At 39.7% G+C, this 13,292-nt stretch overlaps 1 protein-coding gene across 16 annotated transcripts in view; it reads right to left on the minus strand.

Moving 5' to 3' along the window:
* The window catches only part of LOC127043791 (CLIP-associating protein 2-like), a 197,330-nt gene that overhangs the window by 69,692 nt on the left and 114,346 nt on the right, over positions 1-13,292 (minus strand). For all 16 annotated transcript variants that reach the window (XM_050937913.1, XM_050937900.1, XM_050937899.1 and 13 more), the window contains 4 exons: positions 13,067-13,212; positions 9,479-9,614; positions 6,782-6,852; positions 5,130-5,189 (listed from right to left, as the gene is read on the minus strand). In XM_050937913.1, the coding sequence (XP_050793870.1) occupies positions 5,130-5,189; positions 6,782-6,852; positions 9,479-9,614; positions 13,067-13,212 (413 nt within the window). The remainder of the gene's footprint in view (positions 1-5,129; positions 5,190-6,781; positions 6,853-9,478; positions 9,615-13,066; positions 13,213-13,292) is intronic.

The following is a 13,292-nucleotide window of genomic DNA, read 5'->3' on the forward strand; positions in this document are numbered from 1 at the left end:
GCAAGTAACGGGGGGTGCAGAAGAACCGCTTCAGCTCATCTCCGCCTCCTCACCTGAGCGTGTTGCCGCCGCTGCTCCACTTCCCGCCCCCAGGCTTGCCAGGTGAAACAGCTGATTGGTGCGGCAAGCCTGGAAGGGAGGGAGGGAGAGAAAAGTGGAGCAGTGGCAGTGCGCTCAGGGAGAAGGTGAAGGCAGAGCAGAGGTAAGTTGGGGCGGGGAGCAGTTCCTCTCCCTACCCCGATATAACGCGGTCTCATCTATAACAGTGAGGTTTTTTTGACTCCTGAGGACTGTGTTATATTGGGGTAGAGGTGTATAGTCACATGAAAATAGGTGTTCTGTAGGTCGAGAGCTGAAAACCAATCACCCTGCCCCAGCGCTGGGATTATGGTGGTGAGAGTAAACATTTTGAACTTTTGCTTTTTGATAAATTTGTTGAGCCGCCTGAGGTCGAGGATAGGTCACCATCCCCCAGTTTTCTTTCCTGTTAAGAAATAATGGGACTAAAACCCGTTCCTTCTGTGGTGTTCGGGCACAAGTTCTACTGCTCCCAATAGAAGAAGATGTACTTCTTGGATGAGCAGTTGCTCATGAGAGGGGTTCCTGAAGAGGGACGGGGAGAGTGGGTGAGTAGGAGGCAAAGATAGGAAAAGGACAGAATACCCAATTGTGACAACCTCAATAACTCACTTTTCAGTGGTAATGTTCTGCCATTAATGGGAGAATGGTCGCAAGCAGTGTCCAAAAATAGGGGCATGCAGTTTAAGCGCTGAAGTGGGAACACTGTTTTCTAAATCTTCGACCAAGGCTTCAAATCTGCTCATTAGTCAGAGGGGGCTGAGATGCTGCTGAGGAATTGGGACAGCAAAGCTGGCATATGGGTCTCTGGCATTGCTGTTGTTGTTGCTCATGTGATCTATGGAATTGCTGGGAATATGCAGGGTAGTGTGGATGCTGGTAGGGTTGATATCGATATTGTCGCCTTCTGATCATAGGGGTTTGAATTCATAGAGACCGGAGAGTTGTCCTTGAGTCTTTCATTGAATGAAGTACGTCGTTCATCGTGGAGGCAAAGAGAATTGGTCACCGAAGGGAAGATCTTCAATGGTATTCTAGACCTCTCGAGGAAAGGAACAGGAGGAAAGCCATGAGCCTTGGCGCATGACCACTACTGTAGCAGTGGATCTTGCTGCAGTGTTGGCTGCATCACGAGCTGCTTGAAGAACGGTAGATGATGTGTCCCTCAGAAACTAGAGCTGTGAATTGTTGTTTCTTTTCTTCCAGAATGTCACCAATAAAGTCCATGAATTTGTTGTAATTTTTGTGGTCATATTTTGCCAGAACAGCAGTATAATTAGCAATGCAAAACTGTAAAGTGGAAGATGCATATACTTTACGTCCAAGCAGATCTAGTCACTTACTGTCCTTGTTGGATGGGATAGAGCAGGGAAACTGTTGTTTGGTCTTTTGGTGACTGCGTCTACTACCAGCAAGTTTGGCACTGGATGAGTGAAAAGGAATTCAGAACCCCTGGAAGGGATGAAGTACTTGCAGTCCGCTAGTTTACAGGTAGGTAGGCTTGCAGCAGGAGTCTGCCAGATGGCTGTAGCAGGTTCCAAAACGGCTGCGTTGATCGGTAATGCAATCCTAGAAGAAGAGGGTTGCAGGATGTCTGTTAACTCATGCTGTTCAGGAACATCCTCCAAGTTAAGAATTAACTCACTGGCAACTCTTTTGAAAAGGTCTTGAAATTCTGAGAGGAGGAAGTAAGGCTTCATAGGGTGTAACAACTGGGTCTACTGGGTTTGAGGCAGGTTGTGACTGATCCTGCAGTTGTGATGGTGCTACCTGGTGCCTTACGTCAGTGTCAGGTTCATCAGCTGGCAGTGCCGGACAGGTGTCGTGCATGGTTGAGGTAGAATAGTGAGTGTGATCTCGAGGAGAAGATGCCCATGGCGCCCAATATTGCCACTGTGGAGGGAAGGGCATAGGTGGTGCCATCCAGTGGTTTACACAGAATGGGGCAGGACCCTGATAGTAGGACGAGTTAATTTTTCTATGACCTCTATTGATTGGGGTCTGAAGATGGGATATTTGATGTGTTGAAAATTCCCCCCTGCAATCCACCTTCCTCATCACTGGAGGAAGGCTGTCTGGACCCTGACTGAGCACTTGGAGAGAAGTAGGCATTGAGTAGGGGTGACTGCAGCATAGGCGATACCAGCAGGTCCCTTGACTCTGTAAATTGCAGTGTTGGAGCTCCTCTGTGAGGCGAGGGCTGTGCAAGAGGAATGTGCTGTGAAGAAAAATTCCTCTGCATCGGATGCTAAGCATTGTTTCACTGCCGGACAGGTTAGCAGGTGTCAGTGCCCGGAAAGTAACAACAGCCTGCGGGGGGTCAAGCACGTTAGCATGTGTCGGCATGGCTTCCGTCGTGGTGCCAAACGGTGACATATGAGAGGTAGGCAACTGGAAGCCTGAAGCCTCAGCACCGAAGCTTGGCGGAACCGCCGCAGCCACAGGTGGGTTTCACACGGCATCAGAGGAGCCCAGCACGTCAAAAGTGTTCAGCCGGGGAAGTGCTGGGAGGGAGGCTGTAGATCTGCCAGAGGAAGTCTTCTCCCGCAGAGTTCCCTTTGAGAGAAGGTGCCCTTTTTTTTGCAGTTTTCTTTTCTCTATTTGAGGCGGCGGGGGGGGGGGGGGGGGGGGGGGGGGGGGGGGGGGGGGGGGGGGGGGGGTGTAGCATGCAGCGGAGCCAGAGTCAGTGCCCGGGTCTGAAGCTGACCCTAATGGTTTCTGAAGGAGGAGCAGTTTTAGTCTCAGCTCCCTGTCCTTCCATGCCCTAGATTTAAGTTTGTTGCAGTGGGCACATTTTGTGGGGGATGTAGGACTCCAAACATTTTATGCACTCTGCGTGGCCATCTGATAGAGGCATGGCATCACTGCAGACAAAGCAGCGCTTAAAACCTGGGGAGTCAGGCATGTTGGACACGGCTGCCACTGACAGAAACAAAGAAAAGGTTTTTTTCATTTATTTTATTCATTTATTTATTTTAGGAAAGAAAAAAAGATAGAAAAATGGTAACTAAATACTACTGGTAATAAACAAACTAACTAGAAAGGTAATTGTAACAAAGGGAGAGAAAGTCTCTAACGAGTCTGCTGAGCTCCATCTCAGACTGGGGACGGTGGAGAAGGAACTGAGAAGACTAGTTGCACATGCGTACTATTAACGTACACTCAGAGCAGGGGGTGGGGGAAGGAGAAGGAAGGCTCTGCGCATGCATGACTGGTGTGAGTACTGCTGTTAAAATCTCCAACCAAAGGCGCAGGGAGGCACCAATACCTGGAGTGGAGACCCCACAGGGACATCTCTTGAAGAAGAATGATTATTTACTCAGAAATACTGTACTAGTAGTTGAAAGCAAAGAAGTCTCATTACTTATAAGATATCACCACAGTATTAGGAAAGGATGATCTTGCATTTAAGTTATTGGACAGGGATTTAGGAGGCTAGGTTCAATTCCCAGCTCTGTTACAGACTTCCTATGTGACCGGAGGCAAATCATTGAATTGCTCTGTACCTCAGCCCTCTAGCTATGAAAAAATAATACCTTTCCTACCTCACCAGAGTGTTAATGAGATTAAATACATGTAAGTCTGTGAGATGCCCAGATATTACTGTGATTATGGCCAATAAGTACCTAGATTAATATGTTTTATTTACATTCTTTTCAGACTGGATTTAAAGTGCACTGAATATTGTCAGCCAGTATAATACCTATCAAATACTGTCGCAGCAAAATACTAATTTTGTCTTTTCTTAGAGAACAGATATATTTTTACCTCTCTGATTTAACATGCTAGCAATACATAGTGTATTGTGTATCACTAAGTAATGTGTAAAATATTTTCCAAGTCATTTTACTGTAGACTAATTTAGGCCACTGGTGGGTAACATACTTATCCTTAGAAAAAATATTCAGTCACAATATTTCCAACATTATAATCCTATTTTTCACTCTAGACAAAAAAGTTATGTAACTGTTTAGTTTACTAGGAGAGAAGATAAGACAGTCTTTTCCCACCTTTCAGATAGTTTCATATTGCATCTATACAGCCACACACACAGATTGTACAATACCACCAATCTGGAAAGCATTTCAAGTAATAACAAGAATTTTGTAGTATTTCCTTTTCTTTCTAATGTTAGGATTAAAATTCCAGACACAGTATCATCAGAACCTAATTTGTAATAATTATTTATTGAAGGAATAGTAATAACATTTTAAAGAGACTGCAGGTCCTTCTTGCATCCCCCCCCCCCAAAAAAAATGTAACTAACATTTCAACTACCAACCTACAATTAAAATCACTATAACATTGATTAATACAAACACTAATGGAAGTCCTGAGTTTTCATGATCCATGTAGGAAAGGATACAAAAAAAACACAGGCTGAGGGCAACAGAAGCCCTGACCACAAAAAAGGAAGAGGGAACACCCCCTATCCCAAGCACATGTTTGGGCTATAAAATAAATGAAAAGCTAAGTAACAAAAAGAAATACTTCACACAAATAATAAACAAGCTGTGTAGCTAGCTAGTAGATACTACAACACTGTCTCAAGCTGCAAGCAGTTGAGGACCACCACTACTCCCTACATATTCTCGTAATGGAGCACACAGATGAGCAGGTCAAAGGCATGGTCCAGAGGGCACGCTGACAAAAAGTTTGATGTAATGCACACATAAGACATAGAGCACCTGTAGGGACAATAACTTGAAGAAAAATATCTGTTGTCTCTTCAAAATACAGCTGTTTTACTGGATCATAAAATTATTTTTTCCGTCACATTAATGCTAAGAGAAACAAAACAAAATTTAAGAAAACCTTTTAATTTCAGGTAAGTGTTTGTCTACCAGTTCTAAACTCCAAGATAAGTTTAAACAGAAGCAATAAAACACTGATAGGACAATTCATAAGAGCAAATAGTATAGTTATACAGAGTAAAAGCCTATTTCACAAATTAGTTAAGTGGTCTAGTTGTAGAATTTAAACAAAGGATTTTTCTTTTGAAATTAATTGAAAACTTTTCTAGATCACAAAAAGGAACACACTCCTCCTACCTTTCCAACGAATGAGTCTGCCATTCCTGCAGTAACAGGTCTAAAAATTCAAAGGAGCGTCTAAAACAAAATAGGAAAAAAAATGTTAAAAACCTGCAATTCTCTACTTTTCTGAAATAGTAGGTGATAACTTTGTTCTTTTTCCTCCTCGAAAATAACAACTGCATATAAAAAAACATCTCACACTTAACACACTAGGAAATTGCTTTTCTTATGTTGTAATGGTACAAAATTTTCTTACTTTTCACCTTGTTTATCTTTAACCACTTATATGCAATCACACTGCATTTTAAAAAGAAGAAATGGTTCATATGATTACTTGACATTCAACAAGCGTTACTACAAATACAACCGCTTTAACATGTTTAGCGCAAAATGCCCACTAGCTAAGCCAAGTGGCAATTCCCCAGTGAGAAAATCAACCACACCAAACCTGTTGAGGAAGAGGTTGGTGAGTTTTCGACAAGACAGCAAGTCCTGTTCCTTGCTTGAGAGTATCGTCTTTTGTAACAGCCTGTAACTAGCTCGTGTCTTATAAATTTAGAAGTCCAATCAACAAGGCGCTGGAAGATGCAAGGAACTTTACATCTTTTTGTCCCCCTGCAGAACCTTCTGATGGCTTCAATTGGAGGAAGGTCTCTGCTACTCTATCCCTCCCCTGCTTCATAGAAGAGCAGCTCTCACTACTCCATTCAAGCCCTTCAGGGATCTGTAAGAGTGGGAGGCAAAATCTATAATGCTTCTGAGCTGCCCCTTCCCCACGAATAACCTCTGGGCTTGGCTACACTCGAAACTTCGAAGCGCTGCCGCGGCAGCACTTTGAAGTGTGAGTGTGGTCGCAGCGCCAGCGCTGGGGGAGAGCTCTCCCAGCGCTGTATGTACTCCACCTCCTCATGGGGATTAGCTTGCAGCGCTGGGAGCCGTGCTCCCAGTGCTGCAGCACTGTTTACACTGGCGCTTTACAGCGCTATACCTTGCAGTGCTCAGGGAGTGTTTTTTTCACACCTCGAGCGAGAAAGTTGCAGCGCTGTAAAGTGCCAGTGCAGCCAACGCCTCTGTGTCTGCCTCTGCTGCTGTTCACAGATCTACAAAGTAGTAGTAGTAGCCTAAAAATGACAAATTGGATACACTCACTGTTGCTCAGTGGGTTCTGAACTGCAGCAGCAAAACTGACCAGAGTAATGTTAATTTCAGTCTATTTCTGTTTGGAAACCTATGCCAGCAGAAGCACTGGAGCTTGGAAAACACTTCAGACTTGGGAAAACATCTCATTTATTTACATTTAGGTTCCATTTGGAAGGTTACCTTTTGCAGTGAAATAAGCTTGAAACTTTAAAACAAAAAAAGAAAAAGAAAGAAAAAGCAAAAATCAAAGCTTCAACTGTGCAGAAATTGATAGGTGAGTCCCCCCTCACATATTTGCGAGAGAAAGATTTTTCACTCATTACCAGCATGTGGACAAGTGGCTTACTTTGTTGAATCTCAATTATCTGTAGTGCGTGGTAGTTTATTAGATAATAGATTTTCACATTATATTCCAATGACTGCAATAAAAACATACTATTTTGAAGATAATTTTGCTAGTAGTTTATTATAAAATTAAGAAATATAAACTAACAGTTTTAATAATTTGTTATTTATAAAATACTCACCTCCTGACAGCAACTGATTTTGAAGTACAGTTGCTTGTTATTAAAGGTATTAGTCTGGGCACATGGGTATGCTGAAAAAAATCCATAAATGTTATAACACAACGAAGCCAATGACAAAAACATTCCTGAAATCAGAGTGCTAAACTTCAAAAGAATGTAGTAAATATTTTATCTGTTGCTGAAAAATTAATAATGATTAAATATAGGATTTAAAATGTTAATTGTTTAATCCAAATTAAGAATGTGTGTAAAAGTACACTTCCCTGATTAGGTCATGAACATATGTAAAATTAAGATATAAAAATATCAAAGGAAAAACATTTCTGACCATACCCCAATTTTCTCATTTATGTAACATTTAGCCACCAAAAAAAACCTTTGAAGGTTGAAATGTAACCTGTTTCCACATAGAAAATCTAAATTGATGCTGCTTCCACACAATTCCAGATGTTATTCTAATCAACACCTGAGCATAAAAAGTAAACTGTTATAAATAATATAAAGACTGCACGGCCTTTTTTAAACTGTATTATTAGCAACCCATTAAGTACATGGTATTTTTCCCCATAGCTTGTGAATGTGACACGTGACCATGTGAACGTCTCATAACAGCAGGATTCTTCTCTGTTTGTAATGCACTGCCTTCTCTCAACATTAAAAATAAATTAACATTGAAAAATTCCAGAACAGCAACTGATTTGGTGTATTTTTCACTTAACATTGACTTTTAAAAATTAATATCAATTCATTTGTACTTTGTACTGTTTTCATCAATGAATAAGGGCATTTGATCAATATACAAGGCATGTGGTAATGAGACCCTACTGGGGAAAGAACATGATTTTTAAATAGAGGCAACAGCCTTATTTTACAATATTTGGTCTAGAGCTATTTACATCATGACACAGGCCTCTCAGAAAAATGCATCACAAAGGAATTAGAAAAATGTACAAAATTATTTATGTAATCAAATATTTCTGAAAAATACAGAATATTGGCCTATGGCTTGCTTTAAATTGACTTTGAGACTGCATTAATAAGTCAGCTTTAATGTTGTTCACAGATACATTTCTTTTTATCAGAATCCCACTTCAACAGCTTAAACATTGGAGCCAGCGCTCAAAAGCCTGAGTGAAGTCCCGCCTCTCTGGTGGTGGAAAGGATTCCTCACCCTCATGACCATTCTTGTCATAATCTGCTTCTACTGGTTTTCAAAGGGAAAACAGACCACACTAAGCACTGCCAGGTCAAGGAACAGGAAACACAATGAAACGGAAAACAAGACTGAAGATGGGAGTAAATCTCCTTAAGCCCATTCAGAGACTGAAGTCGCTGCAGAATAAGTGGGATCTCTCACTACCACCACAAGACACCAGTACCTCAGCATCTACACTGGCAGCCAACTGGTTTTTAGGAGGAGTTTGAAGTGTTAGCTTTGACCTATAAAGTCCTAAATAGCCTGGGACCTGCCCCGGCAGATCACCTTTGCCCCCCCCCCCCTCCCCAAGCCCCCAGTGCCCTACTGCCATGAATAATATCAGTCAAGGTGCTTGACCCTTCGTGATTACAGAGACAAGCCAGGGGGTAGGGTGCTTTCCATGAGGGTCCTTTGGCTCATTTCCAGCGTTTGGTACAAGAGCTCAAATTTGCTGACCTTCCAGGCACACTGCAAAAGCTATCTGATTGATAAGGCTTAGAGGCACACTCGGATAGGAATTATTTGACTGTCAGATTTATTTTCTGGTATGTTATCGCCTGTTAATCTTAAGTGGATGTAAGTTTAAGACCTGTCATAAACCTTTTTCCCAATTAAATTGCAATAAGCAAATCATTTGTTGTATTCACTTTTTGCATCTTACTCCATGACACCTAGTATATAGTTTGGCTTCTGTGAGCAACTAGACATAGTTATTTTGGTGTGTACAGACATCCCAGTTGATGCCACTAACTGAAAAAACTACTCCCTCCTCCTCTCCTAACTGTGCAGTTAGACATCCCAGAATGCTTTGGAAGAAAAACACCCGTGGGTCCTTAGCACAAGCAGTTGTTACCTAGGTTCTAAGTGACAGCTCTCCAGAATCTCCCAGAATACTCTCTTAAAACGTGGTTAGGAAGAGTACTAGGTGTGGATGCCATAAAAACACTTGCAGCTAGTTAAGCTGACTAGATCTCTAACAATTTACAAAAACAACCCCAGATCCAGCTGTAGTGTGGATAAGGTCAGTGTAAAATTGTAATTACTACTTTTAAAGGCTAAAAAGGGTCAGAACTTTTTATATATAAACTGCAGGCAGTCTGATTTTTTTTATTTAAATAAAACGGATGTTTGGATTAGTAGCAAGTCCACAGTTTAATTCACTCTGCCGTTCCCTCAAGGCAATGTTATTTCTTGGTATACGCTTAACAAATAGCCCAGCTTCGCAACACAGTCAGGAAAATGCACATGCCCTTCACAGTATCTCCTCGCCCACCCTTTACCATGATGATGGTGATGGATGATGAATAATGACCTTTTGTCCATCTGTCAAAAAAATCACTTGCCCAGGGCAAAACTCACAGTTCAGTCTTTAAAAACAATGACTATGTGAATATGGAATATATATTAAACTGGCAACAGATTTTTGTTAAGAGTGACTAACTGAGTAGAGTTATTTTTTATCAAACAAATTCATAAAATACCATCAGAGGAATACCTACACGAATGACAAATCTGATTGCAGCACAGCCAGAAGTTGCCATGACTTTGGCGCTGTTAGGGACCAGATTAAAAAGAGTAGGCACAATGGCTTCAGCCCCATGGTCAAACTTGTTTCCCAAAACTGTTGAAAGATGACTGTTCAGGAAATGAAATAAAATTAATTAATAAAAATAATTTTATGGCCTCAAAACAAGAAATGGAAAGTTAATCAGACATTTTAAAGACTGATCTTTCCAAACAATGGCTATCATAGTACTTAATTTACATTTTTCCAAGTCTATATTTTCCTAATGAAAAAAGATTCACAGAATTAATGAATATCACACTGTTTACCTTACAGACAACTTGAAAGTTTAAACAATAAGTAATTTTGTCTCTCAGACTTAGACTTCCTTACAATTAAGATTACACGTAAAATATCACTTTTAAAAACCTGAAGTTAATGTGTGTACCGTTACTTAGGACCTACAGTGTTTTTTTTTCTCACCATACCATGACAGCATAATCTTGGAAAACAAAACATTCGTGTGGCTATTCTCAAGGACATCAAGCATTCATTGTAAATGCAATACATTAAAACTGAATTCAAAAAGTAATTTAACACAGCATTTATCCTAATGACATTAAGTGACATTTTGACTTTTACATCATAATTTATCCTGCCATAGGCAAACTATAAAATGTGTCATAGTTAGCCATACATGAAATCTGCAGTCCCTCCCCATCTTATTTATTCAAGAGTTGTGGCCATAAATTCAGAGTAGCTGATCATTTCCATACTCAGAAATTTAACTCTCCATTGCTCAGAGCAAAGTTTTCACCAGTGCACGGCAAATGCAAAATGTGCTTGTAATCAGAAGCAAGTGACATTCTGAGTACCAAAGGGTTAAATGTCTTTTGTAAAGACACATTTAGAAGGAAGAGTGCCTGCCTACTATGTGGTAAAATATGGATTTTTTTTTCTTCATTTGTTGAGGGAAAGCCCCCAACACCACAGAAAAAAATGTCTATTTCTGTTTTTGCATTTCTGAGAATACCATAAACATTAAATTGGGGTCGGCAAGCGATTGAAAAAATTAATCGCGATTAATCGCGCTGTTAAACAACAATAAAATACTATTTATTTTAAGTATTTTTGGATGTTTATTACATTTTCAAATATGTTAATCTCAATTACAACACAGAATACAAAGTGTGCAGTGCTCACTTTATTTTTATTACAAATATTTGCACTGTAAGAAACAAATACATTTTATTTTTCAATTCACCCCATACAAATCCTACAGTGCAATCTCTTTACCATGAAAGCTGAACTTACAAATATAGAATTATGTGCAGAAGAAAACTGCATTCAAAAATAAAACAACGTAAAACTTTAGAGCCTACAAGTCCACTCAGTCTTACTTCTTGGTCAGCCAATCATTCAGACAAACAAGGTTGGTTACAATTTGCAGGACATAATACTGCCTGCTTCCTGTTTACAATGTCACCTGAAAATGAGAACAGGCATTCGCATGGCATTGTTGTAGCTGGCATTGCAAGATATTTACCTGCCAAATGCGCTAAAGATTCATATGTCCCTTCATGCTTCAGCCACCATTCCAGAGGACATGCTTCCATGCTGATCATGCTCGTTAAAAAAAATATTGCGTCAATTAAATTTGTGATTGTTCTCTTTAGGTGGAGAATTGTATGTCTCCTGCTCCGTTTTACCCACATTCTGCATATATTTCATGTTATAGCAATCTCGGATGATGACCCAGCACATGTTCGTTTCAAGAACAGTTTCACAGCAGATTTGGAAAAATGCAAAGAAGGTACCAATGTGAAATTTCTAAAAAGTAACTACAGCACTCGACCTAAGGTTTAAGAGTCTGAAGTGCCATTCAAAATCTGAGAAGGACGAGGTGTGGAGCATGCTTTTAGAAGTCTTAAAAGAGCAACACACTGATGCGGAAACTACAGAACCCAAACCACCAAAAAAGAAATCAACCTTCTGCTGGTGGCATCTGACTCAGATGATGAAAATGAACATGCATCAGTCTGCACTGCTTTGGATCGTTATCAAGCAGAACGCATCATCAGCATGGAAGCGTGGGGCATACAAATGTTTAGCATATCTGGCACATAAATACCTTGCAACGCTGGCTACAAAAGTGCCATGCTCTCATTTTCAGGCGACACTGTAAATAAGAAGCAGGCAGCAGTATCTCGTCAATGTAAACAAACTTGTTTGTCTTAGCATTTGGCAGAATAAGAAGTAGGACTGAGTGGGCTTGTAGACTAAAGTTTTACACTGTTTTGTTTTTGAATGCAGTTATGTAACCAAAACAAAATCTGCATTTGTAAGTTATGCTTTCACAGTAAAGAGATTGCACTTCAGTACTCGTATGAGGTGAACTGACAAATACTATTTCTTTGGCTTATCATTTTTACGGTGCATATATTTGTAATTAAAAATAATAATATAAAGTAAGCACTGTGTACTTTGTATTCTGTGTTGTAATTAAAATCAATACTGAAAATGTAGAAAAACATCCAAAAATATTTAATAAATGTCAATTGCTTTCTATTGTTATAAGTGCAATTAATCACGATTTTTTAAATTGTGATTACGTTTTTTGAATTAATCACGTGAGTTAACTGAGATTGACAGCTCTACATTAAATATATTTCACTATTTACATGTATATATGATGTGATATTGAAGTTCCTCATTTCACTTCTATTTTCAATCAATTGACTAGACTATTAAATGTAAGGGCCTGCTCCTGAAAATGCTACAGGGCACAGTGCTTGTTACTATGAATAGCCACACTGAAGTCATGGTAACAAGCACCCAGGAGTAATTGTTCTGAGGCTTGGAACTCGAGTTTCTGAGTAAACAGTGATTAATGTAATGTGTAAACACATCCAATTTGGTTATCAAAAGGACTGAAATGCTTAACTGAAATGATGGCTCATCTGTTTTTCTACAAGTGATTTTCTTTTCTATGAAAGAATTGCACTTACTATCTAAAGGGAACATAAACTTTGTCCCAACCTAAGTGATATACACTGAAGGTCACTCAAGACTGTCTGTTGTTCAAAACAAATCATTTTGACAAGGCATTATCCAAATATAAAGCACATGAATTATTCTCAATAGAAAATTATAATTAAAATCTAACATGACTATTTCTATGCTTAATTCACAATACATTCATGTACCTTTTCAGAACAGTTTTAGTAAATTAATAAGTGTAAAAATATTTCACTTACTAAAATAATCCCCTGCTCTTTTATATAAACGCTCTCTTTTCAAGCGGATGTCTTATTCAGCCAAGATATAGCATATCTTCTACATCATGGAAGATACTCGCAGTTACAATGAAGAGTGCTGCCTTAGATTATATGCATTGTTCCACAGCTTCAAATCCTGACTCCACTCTCCAACCAGGTATGGTACACAGAAACTCAACACATATTTAGCTGATGGTGCATTCGCACAGCTGAGATGTATTTTTTTAACATCTTGATGTTGCTAGCCATATACCTCATATACCTTATTTAAATCTAGAGCCATTTAAAACCAAGCATGTACTTACGCTACAGTAATGCACGCTTCTCTAACCACCTGGGATCTGAGATCCTTAGCTGATAATTTAAAAGCTCCATCCAACAACCGTAGATGCTGGAAAAAGCAGTCATACTGTGCAGCTCCAGCAACAAGCAGCGATCGAACCTTCTTGAGCTACAACAAAATTAAGACAGTTAGTTATCAATACTCCTGACTGCACAGAGACAGAGGTTTTAAAATATGTAAAGCCTACA

This window comes from Gopherus flavomarginatus, chromosome 2 (genome assembly GCF_025201925.1).
Source record: "Gopherus flavomarginatus isolate rGopFla2 chromosome 2, rGopFla2.mat.asm, whole genome shotgun sequence".
Lineage (NCBI taxonomy): Eukaryota > Metazoa > Chordata > Testudines > Testudinidae > Gopherus > Gopherus flavomarginatus.